At 41.7% G+C, this 23,153-nt stretch overlaps 1 protein-coding gene across 2 annotated transcripts in view; it reads right to left on the bottom strand.

The window, feature by feature from the left end:
- sap30l (sap30-like) overlaps positions 1-21,976 on the bottom strand; it is a 30,271-nt gene extending 8,295 nt beyond the window's left edge. The window contains exons 1-2 of one of the 2 annotated variants that reach the window (XM_073048006.1): positions 21,110-21,976; positions 10,233-10,358 (exon numbers count right to left, since the gene is read on the bottom strand). In XM_073048006.1, coding sequence (XP_072904107.1) covers positions 10,233-10,358; positions 21,110-21,295 — 312 coding nt within the window. In that variant the 5' untranslated portion in view covers positions 21,296-21,976. The remainder of the gene's footprint in view (positions 1-10,232; positions 10,359-21,109) is intronic. The other variant, XM_073048005.1, reaches the window with a different exon arrangement.
- Between the last annotated feature and the right edge of the window lie 1,177 nt (positions 21,977-23,153).

Raw genomic sequence — 23,153 nt, 5'->3', positions numbered from 1 at the left:
AAACTGCTCACAATATTCCAAATTCGGCCCCACCAATGCCTTATACCACCTCACCATAACTTTCCAACTCTTATACTCAATACTTTGATTTATAAAGGCCAATGTACCAAAAGCTCTCTTTACAACCCTATCTACCTGTGACACCACTTTTAGGGAATTATGTATCTGTATTCTCATGTCCCTCTGTTCTACTGCACTCCTCAGTGTCCTACCATTTACTTTGTATGTTCTACCTTGGGTTGTCCTTCCGAAGTGCAATACTTCACACTTCTCTGCATTAAACTCCATCTGCCATTTGTCAGCCCATTTTCCCAGCTGGTCCAAATCCCTCTGCAAGCTTTGAAAATCTTCCTCACTGTCCACTACACCTTCAATCTTTGTATCATCAGCAAATTTGCTGATCCAATTTACCACATTATCATCCAGATCATTGATGACAAATAATAATGGACCCAGCACTGATCCCTGTGGCACACCACTAGTCACAGGCCTCCACTCAGAAGCAATTCTCCACTACTACTCTCTGGCTTCTCCCACTGAGCCAATGTCTAATCCAGTTTACTACCTCGCCATGTATACCTAGTGACTGAATCTTCCTAACTAACCTCCCATGCGGGACCTTGTCAAAGGCCTTACTGAAGTCCATGTAGACAAAATCCACTGCCTTCCCTTCATCCACTTTCCTGGTAACCTCAAAAAACTCTAATAGGTTAAATATGACCTACCACGCACAAAGCCATGATGACTCTCCCTAATAAGTCCTTGTCTATCCAAATACTTGTAGATCCTATCTCTTAGTACTCCTTCCAATAATTTACCTACTACCAACATCAAACTTACCGGCCTATAATTTCCTGGATTACTTTAGAGCCTTTTTTTAAACAATGGAACCTGAGCTATCCTCCAATCCTCCAGCACCTCACCCATAGATACCGACATTTTAAATATATCTGTCAGGGCCCCTGCAATTTCAATACTAGTTTCCTTCACGGTCTGAGGGAATACCCTGTCAGGTCCTGGGGATTTATCTACTCTGATTTGCCTCAAGACAGCAAGCACCTCCTTCTCTTCAATCTGTATAGGTTGCATGACTTTACTACTTGTTTGCCTTATTTCCACAGACTCAATGCAAGTTTCCTTAGTAAATACAGATGCAAAAAACCCATTTAAGATCTCCCTAATTTCTTTTGGTTCCATACATAGCCGACCACTCTGATCTTCAAGAGGACCAACTTTATCTCTTACTATCCTTTTGCTCTTAATATACCTGTAGAAGCTCTTGGGATTTTCCTTCACCTTAACTGCCAAAGTAACCTTATGTCTTCTTTTAGCCCTCCTGATTTCTTTAAGTTTTTTTGCACTTTTTAATACTCCTCAAGCAACCTTATTTGCTCCCTGTTGCCTATACATGTCATACATCTCTCTCTTCTTCTTTATCAGAGTTCCAATATCCCTCGAGAACCAAGGTTCCTTATTCTTATTCACTTTGCCTTTAATCCTGACAGGAACATACAAACACTGCACTCTCAAAAATTTCTCCTTTGAAGGCCTCCCACTTACCAATCACATCCTTGCCAGAGAACAACCTGTCCCAATCCAAGTTTTTTTAGATCCTTTCTCATTTCTTCAAATTTGGCCTTTTTCCAGTTTAGAACCTTTACCCAAGAACCAGATCTATCTTTATCCATGATCAAGTTGGAACTAATGACGTTATGATCACTGGAACCAAAGTGTTCCCCTACACACACTTCCGTCACCTGTCCTAACTCGTTTCCTAATAGATTTATCTATAGATAGATAGATAGATACTTTGAACATATTGAAACATACAGTGAAATGTGTCATTTACATCAACTAACACAACCTACATATGTTTTTTTTTGGGGGGGGGGGTATGGGGAGAAAGTAGTCTGCAAATATTACCACACATTACTTTCCTACTGTCGGTGCCGGAATGACAGGAACATAAGGAAGTTACAAAGAGATATCGGAACAGGTAGATTAAGTGAGTGAGAAAAATCTTGAAAAAGGAGCATAATTGTAAGCCATAGGCCATCATGGTCTTGGCAACTTTTTCCTAAAAAGGTGGTTTGACATTGCCTTCGCCTGGGCAGTGCCTTTACAAGACAGGTAACCCTAGCCATTATCAATACTCTTCAGAGATTGTCTGCTTGGCGTCAGTGGTCACATAACCAGAACTTGTGATATGCACCATCTGCTCCCATGGCTATACCTTACCGAAGGGTGACTTGCACGATTGTAGAGGGAAGGAGCGACTTATCCCTCCTTTGGTATAGACACATCTCCACCCCGCCACCCAAAAAGGAGAACAAATGCTAGAAAAAGTGAAATCGGCCATTTTGAGCAGGAAGAAAGAAAAATAACTAACTGGCAAGAGAATGCATGCTACAGATATACAGATATGTATGCTAGAGATTGATACACAACAGGCTAATGTGCAGATGCAGAAAGTAATTAGGAAAGCATACAATATGTTGTCACTGTAGTATAGCGGTTAGTGCAAACACTTTGCAGCATCAGCGATCACCAATTAGTGCCTAATTGTCCCAGTGACCGTGGGGGTTTCTGCCAGGAACGCCGGTCTCCTCCCACATTCCAAAGATGTACAGTAAGAGCTGGTGAGTTTGTGGGCATGTTATGCTGACACCAGAAGTGTGGTGACACTTGTATGCCACTCTCAGCACAATCCGCTAATTTAGGGTTTGCCAGCCATTGTCATGCCATGGACCAATACCATTAAACAAGGAGTCCGTGGACTCCCGGTAGCAAACTCCTGCTCTAATTTGATACAAATGGTAAATTTAACTGTAGGTTTTGATGTACATGTGACAAATAAATCTGTAACCTGTCTTTAACAAATTAAAGATTAAATACAGAAGTAGAAGTTGTGCTTCAGTTGTACAAAGCATTGGCAAGACCACATCTGGAGGAGCGAGTTCAATCAAGGTCTCCTTAGACAGGGAAACATTTGAATACATTAGAAGTAGTACAATTGGAAGCATTGGTGCTGTGTCGCTACCCACAGCTCCAATCTACTAATTAAATTTGCTGACAATACTACGTTGATTGGCCTAATCTCAAATGATAACAAGGCAGCCTACAGAGAAGAAGTCATCACCCTGACGCAGTGGTGTTAAGAAAAAAACCTCCATCTCAGACCGAAGGTTTGAGATGTATCTATTTTAACGCAAGGAGTGTTGTGAACAAAGCAGTTGAGCTTAGAGCTTAGATCAGTACTCGGAGATATGATGTGGTGGCCATTACAGAGACTCGGATGGCTCAGGGACAGGAATGGTTACCTCAAGTGCTGAGTTTTAGACATTTCAAAAAGGACAGGGAAGGAGGCAAAAGAGGTGGGGGCGTGGCGCTGTTGATCAGAGATAGTGTCACAGCTGCAGAAAAGGTAGACGTCATGGAGGCATTGCCTTGGGTGGTGGGGTCCCTGATTATGGATGCTTCTTCCCTGCAACAGCATATCATGTAGATGTGCTCAGTGGTTGGGAGGTCTTTACCATGATGGACTGGGACATAATATACACACTATTTTGGAGGATTTTCCATTCAAGGGCATTGGTGTTTGCATACCAGGCTGTGATGCAGCCAGTCAATATACTCTCCACTGTACATCTATAGACGTTTGTCATAGTTTCAAAGTTTCAAAAAGGTACATTATATGTCAGAGAAATGTGTACAATATACATTCTGAAATTCTTCGCAACCATCCAAGAAAAGAGGAGTGCCCCAAAGAATGAATGGCAGTTAAATGTTAGAACCTCAAAGTCCCCCCCAGCTCCCCCCCCCCCAACACATAAGCTGCTGCAAGCAATGATCTCCCCCCCACCCCACCGGCACAAACAAAAGCATCGGCAACCACCGCTGAGCACTCAAACATGCAGCAGAAGCAATAGCAAAGACACAGACTTGCACCACTCCAAAGACTACACATTCTCCCAGTATTCAACATATCACAGGCTCTCTAATAAGGGAGAAAAATGTCTCCGTTTCACAGCGAAAGGGGAGACATAGACAATTCGCTGGTTTACGACATTAAAAGTGCATTGTGTCGCTATTTCCAAGTTCTGTGCCTGGGCACACAGCCAAAGAACTTCCTGCTCCAACGACACAGCGGTCTGTCAGGACACCAACCTTCGAGCCGCCCGTCTCCAGAGCCCAGAGATCCTAGGCTTCCAAAGGCGAACCGAGGCTGTGCCCTTGGCGTGTCGGAAAATGGCCGGTCGTAAAACCAAAGTCAGGGTCTTCAAAAGAACCCTGAAAAGGGAAAATAGAGATATTAAAGATGGAAACAGAGCCGTTTCCAAAGATGCAAGCAAAGGAGTCGCCGTTTAGCGCCATCATGACTAAGCTCCAACTTTCGAAGATGTCATATTGAATTTCTACAAACTCCTAAGGAAGTAGAGGTACATCCAAGCTTTTGTCGTAATTGCACTTGTGTGCTGGGTCCTCTAAAATAATAACACCTAGGAATTTAAAGTTGCTGACTCTCTTCACCACTGATCCTCCAATGAGGATTGGCTCGTGGACCTCTGGTTTCTTTCGCCTGAAGTTTGTAATCAGCTCCTTGGTCTTGCTGACATTAAGAGGCTGTTATACCACTCAGCCAGATTTTCAACCCCCCCCCCCCCCAATACATTGATTCAGCCTACGACAGCGATGTCATCAAACTCCAATATGGTATTAGAGCTGTGCTTAGCCACACAATTGCAAGTATAAATGTGTAGAGCAGAGGACCAAGTACACAGCCTTGTGGTGCACCTATGCTGATAGAGATCATGGAGAAGCAGTTGCCATCCAGGGTCTGCAAGTGAAGAAATTGAGGATTCAGTAATTCCACAATGAGGTATTAAGGCCAAGGTATTGGAGCTTATTTATTAGCTTTGAGTGGATATTGGTATTGAATGCTGAACTGTAGTCGATAAAGATGTATGCACCTATGCTGTCCAGATGTCCTAGGGATGAGTGAAGAGCCAATGAGTTGGCATCTGCTGTGGATCTGTTGCTCCAGCAGGCAAATTGGAGAAGTGACTTTCATCTGTGCAGGCAGGACTTGACATGTTTCATCACCAACTTGGATGCAAGTGCTACTGGGCGATAGTCATCAAAAAAGGTCATCTTGTTCTTCTTTGGCACTTGAGTAATTGAAGCCTGCTCAAAGCAGGTGGGTACTACACACTACTGAACTGAGAGGTCAAAGATCTCACTAGCCAGCTGATCAGCACAGGTTATGGAACCCCGTCTGGGCTGGATGCTTTTCGTGGGCTCACCCTCTTGAAGGCTGCTAACACGTCAGATCCAGAGACAGAAATCATAGCATCGTCTGGAGATGTGGGAGTTTGCAATGGTTACTCCATGTTTTGATGGTCAAACTGAGCACAGAAGCCATTTAGCTCATCTGTAAGCAAAGGCCTGCTGTCTCCTATGTTACTTGATTTAACTTTTGAAAGGTGATAGTATTTACACCCTGCCACTACTGTCGAGCATCCTTCATTGATTCAAGCTTGGTCTGGAATTGTCACTTTGCCCGTGAGATGGCCTTCAGGAGATTATACCGGGCCCTCTTGCAACTTTCTTGGTCACTAGACTCGGATGCCTCTGATCTGGCTCCGAGCAAATTTCAGATCTCATGGTTCATCCAGGCCTTCTGCTCGGGAAAGACTCTGAATGATTGTGGGGAGACACTCGACTATAGCTGTTTATTTTTAACAGAGTCCATTACAACTAATGGGGATTCATTCAGAACACTAGACAAGTCCTCGAATAAGACTCAATCCACTGACTTGAAGCAATCCCGTAACAGCTCCTCTACCTCCCACGACCACCTCTTATCCTAATCTCTGGAGCTATGCTCTTTAGCCTCTGCCTGTATACGTGTAGGAGGACAACTAAGTGAGCAGATTTCTCCAACTGTGGTCTGGGCATCAAACATTAGGCATTCATTATCTTAGTATAACAGAGGACAAGTACATGACCTCTGGTGCTACAGGTTATATGCTGATGGCAATTGAGAAGTATTTTCTTCAAACAAGCCTAGCTTACGTCTCTGACAATGATTTGAAATGCATTGATTTGAAATTCTACAGCTGAAGTAAGACTCCTCTACTCTGATATTCCAACTTCTTGAAATAAAGGCTACCATTCCCTCTGCCCTCCTCCTCCTCCTGCTGCTGCTGCTACATTACGTACATGCTTTTGTTGTTCAAGCAGGGATCCACAAATCCCTTTGCCATTTGCAAATCCATTTAAATAGTTTTCTTTGAAAATGAAGATCTACAGGGTGAGCATCCCTTATCTGAAATTACAAAATCTGGAAACCTCCAAAATCAATTTTTTTGAGCACTGACATGACGTCACAAATGGAAAATTCCAAAAGACACTGGAAAGGCTCCCAGGTGATGCACAGGTCTCTGCGCACCAGACAGTTCTGAGACGTGACATTACAGATGTAATGAACAGAAGTTCATGAAAAATATTGTACAAAGCAAAAAAATGAAGATCGATCTTGTACCGTCAGCGTTGGAGTGAACATATGCCGCTTCACGGTATGCCAATCATGAAACAAGCAAAGATCTATCATAAACCGAAAATGGAAGGTAATTGTGAATATTCAGCAGACCAGCTGCAGAAATTTAAGGCATGGGATTAAAGTTTTAAAACTGCTGCTGATCACAAAAAAATCTAGCAACAGAAGAAATCTACAATGCTGATTGGGTTTATACCTTACATAATGGCACTAAATCTTTTTTCAAAACGTCGCTGATGAAATCTAACATGAACAAATCTACAATTCTTTTTAGATTTTATGTAAGGTATTAAAAGTGTAAAACACAAATACTACTTTAATCGAAAAACAGCACGGTAAGTGGAGACAAAACTTGCTGTTCTTTGTTGTTATACAACAGCTGATTCAGGTATTCTCCTGATGCCGCTGTGTTGCTTTTGTTACCCTGCACACATTTTCACTATTTTAATAGTGTGTAATAATATTTACTGTTAAGTACGTGATGGCAAGTCAATGACTGCTTATCAGCAGCAGACAAATTCAAAGTCCGAAATTATGGCGATCCCAAGCTATCTCGTTATATATTCCAAAATCTGGAAAAAATTCAAAACACTTCCGGCCCCAAGCATTTCAGATAAAGGGTGCTCGACTTCTAAATTATGTTCTATTCACCAATTTTTTTGACCACCTACTAACCAAGAATATTTCAGCAAATTGCTTGTAAACTTTAGTAACTGCCCTTCTCATTATTTTTTGCACCATCTGCAAAAAAAAAAACTGCTACTAACATTCACTTCTGTTAAAAGAAAAACACTCAGTGACCAAATCATTAGGTACAGGAGTGGTCTTCTGCTGCTGTAGCCGATTCACTTCAAGGTTCGACGTGTCGAGAGTTCAGAGATACTCTTCTGCACAACATTGTTGTAACTCGTGGTTATGAGTTACTGTAGCTTGAACCAGCCTGGCCATTCTCTTCTGACCTCTCTCATTAACAAGGTATTTCCACCCACTGCTGTTCATTGGATGGTTTTGTTTCTCGCACCATTCACTGAACTCTAGAGATTGTTGTGCATGAAAATCCCAGGAGATCAGCAGTTTGAGATACTCAAACCACCCCTTCTGGCACCAAAAATAATTCCACAGTCAAAGCCACTTAGATCATATTTCTTCTCCATTCTGATGTTTGGTCTGAACAACAACTGAACCTCTTGACCATGTCTGCATGCTTTTATGCATTGAGTTGCTGCCACATGATTAGCTGATTAGATATTTGTATTAACGAGCTGATGTACAGGTATACCAAATAAAGTAAACCGCTGTAATCCCAGTGATCTCTGATTGTCACAGGTTGTCAGCATAAAAATTAGCTCCTTCTCCCAACTCACTGTTTCCTGCCTGTTAGCGATTCTACGCATGAGATTACTTGGTCAATTGGTTTATCATTGTCACATGTACTGAGGTAGTGAAAAACTTTATTCTGCATGTTAAACATATAGATCATTTCATCATATCACTGCATTGACGGAAGACAACAATGTAGAATAAAAAGCTACACAGAAAGAGCAGTGCAGAGAGACAGTAAAGTGAAAGGTCAGAATGAGGTAGACGGTGAGGGCAAAAGTCCTTCTGATCACACTAGAGTAGGGATTCCCTACCGGGGTATCCATGGACACCTCTGTTAATGGAAAGGCTCCATGGCATAAAAAGGTTGGGAACCCCTGCAGTAGGGGAACCATTCTACAGCTTCATTGGGGGGGGGGAAGCCAACCTTGAATCTGGCAATACTCACTTTCAGGACTTTGTATCTTCTGCCCAAAGGGTTGGGCAGAGAATGCTCAGGATAGGTGAAGTCTTTGAATATATGGGCTTCTTTAGTAGGGTAAAGAGAAAAATTTATTTATTGGGATAAGCCCTTCCTGCCCCGCCGTCCACCCTCCACTTAACCCTAGCCTAATCACAGGACAGTTTACAATGCCCAATTAACCCATCAACGACCTTGGAGGGAAACCAGAGCACCTACATGTAACCCAGGCACCTAGAGGAAACCCACACGGTCACAGTGAGAACAAAAACTCCTTACAGAGAACAGGTGGGAATTGAACCCAGCTCACTGGCACTATAAAGCGTTGTGCTAACCACTATGCTACCATGCTGCCAGAGCCCATGGAAATGCAGACAAAACCCATCAAGGGGACACTAGTTTCCATGATGTGCTGAGCTGTATTGATCCTGTAGACCTGACCTTTCATGAGGCATGAAATCCAAATTGGTACTGCTTCCTTCAGTCAGCACTTGCTCAAAACCAACAATTTGTCAGCTTTGCTGACTGCGTGAGATTGGATTACAATTCTCCAAATAAATTACTTCCCAAATTTTCCAACAGAAGTCTTAAGACTAATTGGTCCATACTCATATTTTGCCATCAGATCTTTTTGAATAGTTCTGTCACAGACTTACTTTGTCAGAATCTATTGATTTTTGGACGATTACAATTGATGCATCTAAAATATTGACATCCAGTTATTTAACAAAGTCCTTACATCACATAAAATAATCTGAGAAAGCTCAAAAAGCTGGAAAAAGTTAACTTATTGCCATGCTGGGGTCCTGTGGTGTCAAGAGTTATAGGGAAAGGTTGCATAGGTTAGGACTTTAATCCCTAGAATATACAAGAGTGAGGAGAGATTTGACAGCAGTATACAAAATTATGTGGGGTATAGATAGGGTAGATGTAAACAGACTTTTTCCACAGAGGTTAGGTGAGATTACAACTAGAGGTCATGGGTTAAGGGTGAAAGGTGAATTGTTAAGGGGAAAATGAGGGGAAACTTCTTCACTCCGAGGGTGGAATGAGTTACCAGCACAAGTAGTGGATGCAGGGTTGATTTTAGCATCTAAGAGAAGCTTGGATAGGTAAGGATGGTAGAGGTATGGAGGGCCATGGTCCAAGTGCAGATCAATAGAACTAGGCAGATCAATGGTTTGACACATGCTAGATGGGCTGAAAGGTCTGTTCCTGTGCTGTAATGTTCTACGAGTCTATAGAAGGATTCAGCACACTCAAGAGAACCTGGAAATTTGTCTGCTATAAATTTTCTAATACAGGTGGCCCCCGTTTTTCAAATGTTCGCTTTACGACAGCTCGCTGTTACGAATGACCTAAATTAGTACCTGTTTTCGCCAAAGAGAATTTTCGCTTTTATGAAAAAAAAGACGCCCGCTTTATACTTGTGTTTACCCCGAGAAAGACTACCATGACTGTGAAGCCTTGTGCAGGCAGTTGATTCTTTTTCTACAAATCGTTTCAGTTCGCTGCCTTCCCAATTCTGATGTGAAACTACACAGTACATACAATATTTCTACTTCATATAGGCTGTATATTAATCGTATCATTCCTGCTTTTACTATATGTTCATGTTATTTTAGGGTTTGTGTGTTTTTTGGTATGGTTTGGTAGGTTATTTTTTTGGGTCTGGGAACGCTCAAAAATTTTTCCCATATAAATTAATGGTAATTGCTTCTTCGCTTTACGACATTTCGGCTTACAAACGGTTTCACAGGAACGCTCTACCTTCGGATAGCGGGGAAGCCTGTATAAGATCTAAAGCACCATCATGAAAGAAAGGACAACGTTTTAAAAAGTAACTACAAAATTCAGTTTTAAATAGGAACTACTGATACTGGATATAATTACCTCCGGGGATTCAGCATCATGGTCTGGTGAATCGCCTCCATCGTCATCACTTCCCTTCCTCTTTCTCTTGTTTCGCACACTTTGTATGAAGCTTTTGTGGAAGTCACATATGTACAAATGTCGGACCTGAAATTCAAACAAAAATATACTACATTACAATACACTAATGGCAGATCTGGAAGTTACGAGGATGATACCAAACTGAAGTCTTGAATTACAAGGAGAAATTGGATAGGCTGGGGCTTTTGGGTCTGGTGGCATTGGAGGTTTATAAAATTATGCGGCATACTTAAAGTGAATGGTCACCACCATTCTTTCCAAGCTACGCAGATGCTCAACCACGCAGCAATTGAAATGCTCCCGTGCACATAGCCTTTGTTGCCACAGTTGGAATTTTCTTTTAAGCAATCTAATTTTGAAATTATACTATCATTTTGATGTTAATATAATTGTGAAATGCCCTGTAATTAATTATACATTAATACAATCAAATGTTCTAAATAATAATCCAAAAATTTTCTAAATCAGCAAGTACTGCCTGAATATTTTGACCAATCCACATATGGACTTGATGGCAGGGTGGCAATAAATCTCTACTAAAGGAGGTGCAAGGTGCTACGTCCCTCCACTAGACTGCAGGTCACCCTTGGGCAAGGTGTAGCACCTGCTTTGTAGCTCCCCACCCCTCCCCCCATCTCCCCACCAATCAGGGTCACATGAAACCACAGGAGCAGCCGGTGCACATCACAAGTCTGGTTATGCGACCACTGACACCAGGCAGACAACCTCTGAAGAGTATTGATAATGGCCGGGGGTCAATGGCCTTGCAAAGACACTGCCCAGAAAGGTAATGCCAAACCACTTCTGTAGAAACATTTGCTAAGAACAATCATGATTATTAGACCACGATTGCCACATCAAATGACACTGTACATAATGAATGAATAATAATGAGCAGCATTAACTGTTTTTAATGATATCTTATGATCTTATCAGGTGTATGGGGTTGAGTGGGATCCGGGATCAGCTGCAAAATGGCAGAGTAGACTCAATAGGCTGAATGGCCTAATTCTGCTCCTATGTCTTATGGTCTTAGAAGATCTGGCACCTCTTTCTAAAATCCTTCAAAAAAGTTGTTTGAATACAATTGAAGCACTGCAGTATGCAAAAGTAAAAACTGACAAGTTATGGTTATAATACCTTAGTGATACTGTTGGAGTAACAAAGTGAAAGATCTGCTTGCATCTACAAATTCTGTTGTCGATATACTGCACCTACTGTTTGATTCATTCAGCATGTGTGTAATCACTTGAATAATAGATTTCCTCATGATGAGTTAGAGAATGGCCAGCTTCCGACCCTCTTTAGATTGCAAGCACAACCAATTTTGAATTTGGAAAAGAGAATGTTGTATGACTAACAAAAAACAGCTACTATTTCAATAAACAACAAAAGCGTTGCCTTGAAAATATTGCAGCAAAACCGTAATTTCAACTTCGTCGTTTCTGAGAAAGTTAAGCCTGTTTCAATTAAGAAATTCATTAATATGTTGAATTAGGTGCTTAGAAAAGAAGAATCTGAAGGCCTGTCATTTCTTGTTGACATGGTTGGAACATTTCAAGCTTTAGTGCTGACCACAAACGTGGATTCAGTCTTATGAATTCAATCAAATGCAAATCCAGAAACAGACCAGAAGTGGAATATTGGAGGACCTAATGTGGATGTGCATGCTACAAAAACATTTAAAGTGCTGCACAGTTTACAGGTCGTGTAAAAATTTCCTGTCAGAGGAATGGTTGGTCCACACAGCAGTAAAATAATTTTAAAAAGAGGCAACACTGATGGTCAGTCTTTCATCCTGGGGAAGGCGAGTAAACTGGAGGACATAAATCAGAGGGGAAAAATTTAAGGGTGGGGTAATATTTTCCCCTACACAGGCTGTGGATGCATGGATAAAGATAGTAAAGTAAGTGGGGGGCAAAATTACAACATTTAAAGGGTATTTAGACAGGTACAGATAGGAAAGGTGTGGCGGAAAATGGGCCAAATAATAATTACTCAGATAAGTAACTTGACCAGTATGGATGAGTTGGCCAAAGGGCCTGCTCCCATGCTATCTCTCTACTGCATTATAACTCTACATGCATTAAGGATAACAGATTCTCCATCCTAGTGTGAGGGGAGGAGGGGTGATGAAGTAAGGCCAAGGTGTGGCCTGGTAAGGGTCTTCAAAATAATAAAAAGGTTTTGATGGGGACATACTAAAAGACTTTTTTTATAAAAAAGTGTGAAAGTGGAAGGCACCAAATGGATGGCCAGAAATATATAAAACGAAAGCAAAATTGTCTTTCACTAGATATGCTGAGAATGTTGGTGAACATGAAACACAAGGGAAATATTAAAAGGCATTGCTGAGAGTTAAAACAGAAGACACGGGAAAGATTATTGTTAAAGAATCATAAATCTGCACAGCAGAGAAGTGGGTCCTACATCCCACATCAACTCCATACGCACATTTTGTAGGAACGCAAACCCTTATAACATGGGTCACCTGTACTGTGTTTTGGGGAAATTAAAAATATCACCCAACTCGTGACTAACCAGGGGCACCTTGGTCACGCTGAGAAAGAGACACAGGGTTGGGAAATGTATGGGGTGTTAAGTTAGCGAGACCTTTTGGAAGTGAGCAAGAATCACTTACCTGGTAATTCACAAAACTCGCAGCATTAAGGTATCTCTGCAAAGACAGCACATCAATGTGAGTCATTAACAAAATCAAAGGGATAGACGTCACTGGAGATGAAGAACTGCCAGTCTGCAGTAACCATGAGGTAAAGCTATAACCAATCACTTCTACATAGACTCAGTGGCGACTTTGAGGTAACCCATATACCTAATTAAGTGATCACTGAGTGTACTTTCTGTGGTCTTCTGGTGCTGTACTCCATCCACGTCAAGGTCCGACGTGTTGTGCATTAAGAAATGCTGTTCAGCATAACATTGTTACAATGTGCGGCCATTCGCCTCTAACCTCTCTCGTTAACAGGGTGCAGTTTTGCACAGTGAACTGCCACTCACTGGATGCCTTCTTGTTTTCTGAACTATTCTCTATAAACTTTAGAAACTGTTGTGTGAGAAAATCCCAGGATATCAGCAGTTTGAGATACTCAAAACACCCTGTCTGGCACCAACCATCATGTTACAGTCAAAGTCAGTTAGGTCACATTTCTTCCCCATTCTGATGTGTGCTCTGATCAACTGAACCTCTTGACCATGTCTGCATGCTTTTATGCATTGAGTTGCTGCCACATGATTGGCTGATTAGATATTTGCATTAACTAGCAAGTGTACCTAACAATATGGTAGAGAGCATGTTTGTGCAGCTCTTGCCAAGCCATGCATGGTTTATTAAGCAATTGAGTTGTGACTACTGAGAAGTACACACAAGACTTCATCAGAAAAAAAATGACAAACTTTCATGCGAACTGCAAGGCTCAAGCAGCACATGATGAGCAATCTGTTACACAAGCTCACACGATCTTGTGAGATTAAAAGTATCCAACATTTGGTTTAAGATGTGGTATTGTTGCTTTGTAGCCTCCTATGGAAACATCAATACCCAAGAATGGAAACAACTACAGAAAGTGGCGGAGACAGCACAGGCCAACGCAAGCAAAGACCTCCCCACCATTGAGCACATTTATACGGAGTGCCACCACAAGAAATCAGCACCCAACGACACTTACCATTTAAGCCATGCCCTCTTCTTGCATCAGGAAGGAGGTACATAAGCCACAGGTCTCACACTACCAGGTTCAGGAACAGTTATTACCCTACAACCATACTCCTAAACCTGTGTGTTTAACTTCAATCACATCTACTCTATACTGATTCTGAAACCTACAGATTGACTTCAAGGACTCTTTACAATTCAAGTTCTCAGTATTTTTTATTTGCATAATCTATCTTTTTCACACTGGTTGATTGTCAGTCTTTACGTATAGCTTTTCATAAATTCTATTATTTTTGCTGTAAATGCCTGCAAGAAAATGAATCTCAAGGTAGTAAATGGTAACATGTATTTGATAACAAATTTTACTTAGAACTTTTACAAGAAAAAGAGAAACTTGCAAAGTTTCTGGCACCATTAAGCATTGTTGTAAGAAAGCAGCATCCACGATAGACCCCCACCATCCAGGCCATGCTCTGTTCTCGTTTCTGCCATCAAGACTCTCACCACCAGTTTCAAGAACAGTAATTGCGATCAACCATCAGGCTCTTGGAGAGGGAATTTCACTCAACATCACTCATCCCAACACTGAACTGCTCCCACAACCTATGGATTCACTTTCAAGGACTCTTCTCATGCCACCAATATTTATTGCTTATTTATTATTGTTTTGTTTTTCTCTTTGTATTTGCATAGTTTGTTTTTCTTTTGCACTTTGTGTGTCCTGGTGTGTGTGGTTTTTCAATAATTTTATTGTGTTTCTTTGTATTTACTACAAATGACTGCAAGAAAATGAATCTCAGGGTAGCATATGGTGACATGAGTACTTTGATAATAAACTTACTTTTAACTTTTGCATCCAGCAAAGGGTCAAGACAGTGGTGTCACCGGGCTTTAGATGAAAACACAAGTAGCAGATTTGCAAGGCCACACAGCAAGGAAATATAAAACATGCTTGATACAGAAAATAAACAAAATGCTTCTGGTGGCGATCAAGATGCGAGAAAAACCAAGTGGGGGAGGGAAAAAGAGCAACAGACAAAATTCTGAAGGAAACCAACAGGTCAGGCAGCATCTATGGAGGGGAATGAACAATTCACATTTCAGGCCAAGACACTTCGTCAGGACAGTGAAGATCAAGTAGAACGGAACTGGAATTTCTGGAGCATTTGTCTTTTACACTGAAGTTATGGTTTTAATTATGCTTTTTGAAATGGTGTTGGAAGTGATCCAATGCCAATTTTGAAACTAAAGTTGATATCCACTCGACGCGTTGAAGTTTTGAGGGAAAGGCAAGAGAATTTGGCAAATCAGTGACATCAGAGAGATGGAGGACCAAAAAGCACCATCTGCAGGATTCAGTTCAAGGCCATTACTCAAGTACATGACCAAAGCTTTAGAAAATAAACTATTTCATCAACTTTTCCACTGACATAGGTAGATGACAGTTCTGAAGTGGAGTTTAAGGATTTGTTTTGTATATAATTCAAGACTTAAAATTATGAAACTTTATCATAAATAAGATTTACTCATTAAAAGAGACCCAGGAAATTAGACTTTCTTCTTTAGAATAGACACCAAGTAACATATAATTTGAAGTATACTGGGATCCTTAAAGGTTTGTCTTGGCTTGGTTACCAGCACTATCAAAACTGAAATATGGGGTTTAAAACCACCTCCAAAATCTTGCTCAAAGACTTGGCTGTTCCACATGTACTAATACCTCCACAATACTGCAGTTATAATTTGGCCATTTTATTGCATTTGGACTTATTTAGCTTTTTTTTAAAATAAAAAACCTCTGTGAGATGTCCCCAGGCTGATGCACAGAAATAAAAGCAAATAAACTTTGAGACAGTCACAAAAGGGGATTCCACAAGACCACAGATGCAAGACCAAAGACACAGTAGCAAAACTAACCTACTTACCCTATTGAGACTGCTCCACCATTCCATCATGGCAGATTAATTATCCCCCTCAATCCCATTCTCCTGCCTTCTCCCCGCGAGTTTTGACACCCTTACGGATCAAGAACTCTTTCGCTCTCCACTTTAAATATCCCGATGACTTAGCCTCCACCACCACCTGTGGCAGATTTACCACCTATCCTCTTCATCTCTATTCTATGGCTGTGTCCACTAGACCTAGTCTCACCATAAGAAACATCCTCTTGTGTCCACTCTATCTAGGCCTTTCAAGGTGCTTGGCAAAGTGAAGTGGCTGTGGATTGCACACTGCATTTCAGAATGTCAGGCTCAGAAAGCCAAAGTCAGTACTGTTGTGAAAGGGAGAAAAATATGGATTGGCTGTGGACCAGGACAGTATGAAGATTTGTTTTTTTTTTAAAAAAAGGAAATTATAACAATAGAGGAAGAGCAAAACTGTGGAATAAAAGGGACAACCTGCGGCCAGTCATTGCAAGCACTTTGAAAGAAGTCATGGGGTTCATTCCATCAAATTCAAAGTATCAAGTACATATACAGCATGGACATTAATTTTCTAGCAGGCATACTCAATAAACCCATAATAGAATAATAACCACAATAGAATCAGCAAAAGACCTTCCCAACTTGGGCATTCAACCAGTATGCAAAGACAACAAATTGTGCAAATACAAAAAATAATAAGTGAATAAACAAACAATAAATAAATGGAGAACATGAGATGAAGAGCCCTGGAAAATGAGTCCATAGGTTACGGGAACATTTCAATGATGGGACAAGAGAAGTTGAGTGATGTTATCCTCTTTTGTTCAACAGCCTGATGGTCGAGGGGGAATAACTGCTCCTGAACTTGGTGATGCGAGTCTTGAGGCTCCTGCACCTTCTTCTTGGTGGCAACAGCAAAAAGAGAACATGCCGTGGGTGATGAGAATCCCTGCTTTCCTGTAGATGTGCTCAACAGTAGGGAGGGCTTAACCCTTGATGGACTGGGCCGTATGCACTACTTTCTGTAGGATTTTCCTGGTATGGAAACACATTAGCAGCTCCATACTAGGCTGTCATGCAGCCAAATAATATACTCTCCATTAAACGTCTATAAAAGTCTGTCAAACTTAAATCATTTATTATCACACTTATGTAGATATGACAATGTGCAAGGGGGCAATTTTCTCTTTTATACTTCACGAATCACTTCTAAAGAAGTTCTTGCTTGATAGCAACTTTCTACATAATAGTGTAAAAAGGGATCTAGTCCACACTAAGCAGAAGTTCACTTCAAGTTCTCACACTGTTCAAGGAATGAAGACTGACAGCAATTAATTTTAACACAAGCAAAATGCTGGAGGAACTCAGCAGGTCTGCAGCATCTATGGAAACGAATAAATAATTGATGTTTCAGGCCAAGATTTTTCATCAGTTCTGGAAGTGGGGAGAAGACAGAACAAGGTCGGGGGGGGGGGGGGGTGTACAAGCTAGAAGGCACTTAAGCACCTTCTCTCATTTAGTTACTTTGCCTGAAAATAATACCGGGAAATGTGGGCACAAATTTCACATCGAAATTCCCCCAACTTTTACGTTTAGAATGATTATAGTGCCTTTGGTACTTTCTCAGACACTACGCATCAATCTCAATAAGCTGCTTTTAAATTCAATAGTTAATCTCTGGTCAACTCTGATCACAGAATCAAAGAATTGTTATAAAGCTGGAGGGAATTCAGGCATTCAGGTCTTACCCAGCAACATCAGAGCAAAGTCCTGTCAAAGGTCCCCGACCTCACTCGTTGCTTTGTACTCCTTCAAAAAGATCTTGGACAGCACATATTGAGTTTCTTCTTGGTTTCCGCAAAACCTTGCTGACGCAGGATGACCACCTTGTGCCTCGTTGCTCTGCCTACTCTTGCCGCTGCCCAAGGATCGATGATTTGGAGGTTAAACTGTCACATCTGCCACACTCTCACCTTTTAATTTGGTTGTCCTACACCCAATTTTGATTCCTCTGACACCTGTTTGTTGTTTCAGTTAATCATTTTAGTTCATTTAATCTGTCATTGATCATTAACATGCCGCATGTTAACTCTGCTTAATCGTGCATTGCGCAATATACCTGCAAAGTAATCTTTTTTTTAAATTGAGAAGTGGCCTATTACTTAGTGTTACTTTCTTATAAATTCCAAAAAACAATTAAATGTTATAGAGAATTTTTTGTAAAAAGCACATTTGGAAATCTATATTTTGCTCTTTTTACTGACATGAATGCAGAAGACAAAAAATAAAACAATTTAAATTTAAAAAATCTAGGGTGTCAAAGACTTTTGCAGAGTACTGTAGAACATAGAACAGTACAGCACAGGAAAAAGGCCTTTCAGCCTACAATGTTATGCTGGACCAATTAAATTAGCAATCACACTGCCAACCAATGTCTTCTGCCTACACAATGTCCGTATCCTCCCATTTTCCTTGCATTCATGTGCTTATCCAAAAATCGCAAAATAAATACTGAGAACACGAGTTGTAGAGTCTTTGAAAGCGAGTCTGTAGGTTTAGAATCAGTTCAGAGGTGAGGTGAGTGAATCGTAACAAACGTTCCTGAAGCTGACGACTTGGGACCCAAGGCTCATGAGTTTTGAGGCAGCAGAGTCAGGCCACATTACAAATGGTGGAAATAGTGGAGGTGTGGTTTGAGGTTCACCAAGATTAAATCAACAGTCACATACTGCCTGGGGTAGGTTCGGACAGCTGGCTGTCAGAGCCTAGGAAGCACAAGGAATTCTGCAGAAGCTGGAAATCCAGAGCAACACATACCTAAAGTGGGGGTGGAACTCCAATCAGGTTGCATCTATAGAGAGGAATAAACAGTTGACATTTCAGGCCAGGACCCTTCATCGGGGCTGAGAATGAAGGTGGAACAAGCTGGAATGAGGTGATGGGGAGGGAATGGAGCACAAGCAGCCATGTGATAGATGAAACTCTGAGGGGAAGTGGGATGAAGTGAGAAGCTAAGAAATGATAGGTGGACAAGTTAAAGAGCTGATGAAGAATGAATCTGGGGGGGGAAGAGAGACTGGCCCATGGGAGAAAGGCAAAGAGGAGGAGCACCAGGGAGGAGATGGGCAGGTGACTAGGAAGTGGTTTTAAGATGGAAACTCTAAGCAATGGCTCTGTCTGCCCAGTGAGGAGTTGCAGGAAAATTCTGCCCATGTTCCAAAGGGCAGTAAACAAGGAATCGGATAGAGAAATGAAAGGGGGCTAAGAATGAGGCAGTCAGTGGGTACATGAAAACTTGTGCTGCATTTCTCAGTGGCGTTTCCACGAGTCACCACGATGATGTGAAAAGCAGGGAGTCAATGACAGATCATTGGGGGAGTGCCAGAGCAAACTCTGCAAGGTCTGGAAGATAAACCACTCTGGGCAATTAAACTACAGTTAGGATGGATAGAATGAATTACAACCAGCTAAATGAAAAAAAGAGGCAGAGGGAAAAGTTGGTAAAGCAAATACAGCAGTACAATTCAAAACCTAAAGGACATGCATTTAAGGTGAGAGCGAAAAGGTTCAAGGAGACATTTGGGACAGATTTTATTTATTTACACCAAGTGGTAGCTTTCTGGAACAGACAACCAGGGTAGTGGTGCAAACATACAAATGGTTCAATTTAATATTAGAGAACTTATACAACCTGAAATTCTTACTCTTTACAAACATTCACGAAACAAGAAACCCTATAGAATGAATGGAACACCAGAACCCTGAAGCCCACCCCATTGCACAAGCAGCATCGACGCGCTCTCTTCCCCTCCCACCTGCGCCACACACCCCCACCATGCAAAAGCCCCCAGAGGGGTCCTGATGAGGAGCCCATCAAAAATTACAGGCATAACCCAGTACTTTGGTATCTCAGACAGGCTCTCCCTCTTTCTTGTAGGGTTTGAGAAGTTGTCCGACAGACTCATGAATATGCCAGATTACGGAACGTGTACAAACAGAAGGGATTTGGATTAATTTGACAATGCGTGCAGTACTAACATTGTGGGAAGAAGAGCCTGCTTCTGTGCCGTACTGCTCTACAATTTAAAAGGCATCAGGGATGGCAGGGAGTTCAGGAGGGTCACGGTGGGGTGGATAATTATTGTCAGATGTGTGTTGGACGTTGAACTTGATTTTGGAAGTTTAGCAGGGATGAAACCCCAGTTGGAGGAATCCAGTCAAGGAGCTGTGGAGCTTTCCTCAGGGTCCTGGCCAACTATCTCAAAGTTACAAAGAGCTCTAGAATCACCTTCCTATGGTGAGACTTAGCTACAAACTCGCTACCATCTCTCCCAGAAATCGGTCATGAAATAAATTTATAAATCAACTTCAGCGGCTGAAAAAGGAGCTACAAGTGTATAAACGAAATTTTCATTGTACACTGTTTTGTAATAGTCACTTTCGTTTAACATCTCCCGTGATGCAGCTTTCTACCAATTCACCATCAGTATTTAATATTATAAAGGCTGTCAGCTCAAGTGCAACCAACGGGCAATTTTCACGGGTCCGCCTAGGTTGTATGTGTCGACGGACCATTTGACCATGAGGACATCGCAATCCAAAAATATATTCTCGCTCGATGCTCATACAAAGAAATAAAGAGAGCCACAGCGTAGCTATCAATAATCAGCCCTAGCGTTAACTGTGCAGTCTGAAAACAGCCTCTTTGGTGAATGAACTAAAGTCAAGAATGGAAGCTTTTCTGGTCTGAGGACTTCGTAGTAACCAACTCTACAGTACAATGTACCATCTTAGCCGGGAGACGATTTCACTCGCCAAGTCTTTTGCCACCGCTCACCAATGTTAAACTGTAGGTCATACACGATATACAGTTTACGTGAGTTTTTAACCATCGCGCCAAGCTTGTGGAGATGTTGGTCGTTCTCCCATTTAAAAAAAATACAATGTGGAATAATCGAAACGAAAAATCTGAACGGATTTTTTTTTAATTTTTAAAAGGCGACACCGTTGGCAGGTTAAGTGTTGAAATGCACATTTCAGGCCTCATGACAGCCCGTTTCACATTTGCTTCTGTCCAGTCTAACTGCTGAGTTGCAGATACTGAAAATAGTTTATTCCCGCCCCCTCCTCTTTATTTACAAGACAACTTGGGTTACTTTTGGAGAAATAGGACTGAATTGGAAAATCAAGGGGATTTTTTAAAAAAAAATCAGACTCACGTTCTTGTCGGTTTCCAGTTTGAGTTTCTTCTGCGAAATACTTTTCTGAATCCTTTTGCTGAAGCTGGCGTTGCCGGCAGGGCGGTTACACCTCTCTCCATCGTCAACCAGACAGCAAATGTGGCCAAAGCCCGGAGCCCCGGCGCCGCCATCCCGGCTGTCTTCTTCGGTACTAAAACCGTTCATTCTTTTTGTTACCTCTTTTCTTCGGTTTCTTCAGACCCCCTCCCCCTTCGGAGAACGGATCTCTCAACACTGTGTCGGCTCGAGACCAGCGGTTGTGCTCCCCACTTCCACGGCAACAACAAAAAACTCTTTCTTTTAAAAGATATATGTATTTTAAAAGAGAATTCAATATGGCAGAACGTGTTCCTTTAGCGGCGGGTTAAAGAACTCATGCTGTAACTTTGGCAGCGGGTTTAATTCCTGCAATTTGAACAAGAAATTGAATTCTCTTTCCCCAAACCACCTCACAATGGCCGTGCAAACCTCTCTAACAATCTTGCGGCGTTAATGCGCGTCTTTGAAGAAAAATAAAGGGGGCGGGGACGAAAAAAATACACACACTGCTACCGGGATTGAAGTATGGTGTTTTCATTCAGCCTTAGACACACGTACAGTACAAACCTCGAGCTCATGGATAGTATTGCACGCGTTCTTTCTCTCAAACATAAGAAGAGTGTGGGGGGGGGGGTTGGGGGAGGTAAAGAGAAACAAAAAAAAACAACAAAACAAAAATTATAATTTACTCTGCGTCTGCCCGCAGAGGCTGGCTGCAATACATAAGTCCAGCCCAACAGCTGTTGCCATGTACAACCCTTCCAAAAGGAATCAGGAAATAATGCCCCTACACTGATACATTGCCAGCGTTCCAAACGAACGCTGCTTCAGCCGCTGATTGGTGGCGACTTATTGCGACTGCAACAGCCCGATGCGCACCGGGAAACTGAGTCCCTCTCACCGCACGCCGCTCTCGTCATTCAGACGCCGAACTGCATCTCCCAAGATGCCGTCGAGAACGGGCACGCACGCGCGCGTGGACAGGCTGGATGCGGAAGGAGTGTGGAGACAATGGGCGCGGGGGGGTGGGGGGTGTGATTTTGCTCAGCGTTTGACGCCTCGCTTTCAGTGCCTGGAACAAATGTACAACATGCCAAAAAAAAATGACACGCAGTTTAAAAGCAAAGTGATCTGGGTTCTGCCAGCAGAGCTTTAATATAGCGCAACTGCAAATAAAAGTACATGTTTAAAAAAAATAAACATCTTGATTTTGTGTTGTTGTGAGACTTGGCTGTTTTATTCCGACAATGTCGGGTGAGTTTAATTTTCCCTACGCTACTGCTGGAGTTTAAAGTGCTCCTGAATTATGAGTTGTGCAATGCATTTTTTCATGTGCACGGCGTTAACATTCTTGCTGTAGCTGCAATTACTCTACAGTATCGCTTCCTGCTTACTGTGCTTAGCACTAGACACAATTTTATACCTGTTAAAATTTCAGACTTCCGGGTTATGTATTTCAAAAGTTTGTGAAATTATCGGAATGCTGTGCCAAATCTACATGTTTGAGAACCATAAAGTATAAAACTGCGCAAGCCTGCTGGATGAATGTTGTTGGGCCACAAACGCGGTATTTTATGATTGTTTTAAAACAAACTACATAGCAGCAAAAGGCAGCACAGCCGACTAATGGCAGAGTAGTGTGATATAGCAAAGCGGACTGGGCCTAAACATTTCAATAATAAATTGTAGTCTGCGGTACGATGGGAACAAGGAGCGTTGAGTCCGGGAGAGAGAATAAAAAAAGATATTTCATCAATTGCGAGGCACCCGGCTGATCTTTAGCTTTTTAAAAAAATACTGCCGGGATTGAAGGTAAAACAGAGGAGGCATAAATTAAACAGTAATTGTAAAAGGAGCACGTGTGGAATGACGTTCGTGCCTTGTTTTGTGGTAGGACAAAGATATACTGGAACCATAGCAACAAAATGAGAGAATCGGACAAAGTAATAACTAGCTGGCTAAGATTCCTTTATAAAGCTGTGAC

Source organism: Hemitrygon akajei, chromosome 6 (genome assembly GCF_048418815.1).
Source record: "Hemitrygon akajei chromosome 6, sHemAka1.3, whole genome shotgun sequence".
Taxonomy (NCBI): domain Eukaryota; kingdom Metazoa; phylum Chordata; class Chondrichthyes; order Myliobatiformes; family Dasyatidae; genus Hemitrygon; species Hemitrygon akajei.
The sequence above is the reverse complement of the archived record's forward strand: the minus strand, read 5'-3'. Positions and strand labels throughout refer to the sequence as shown.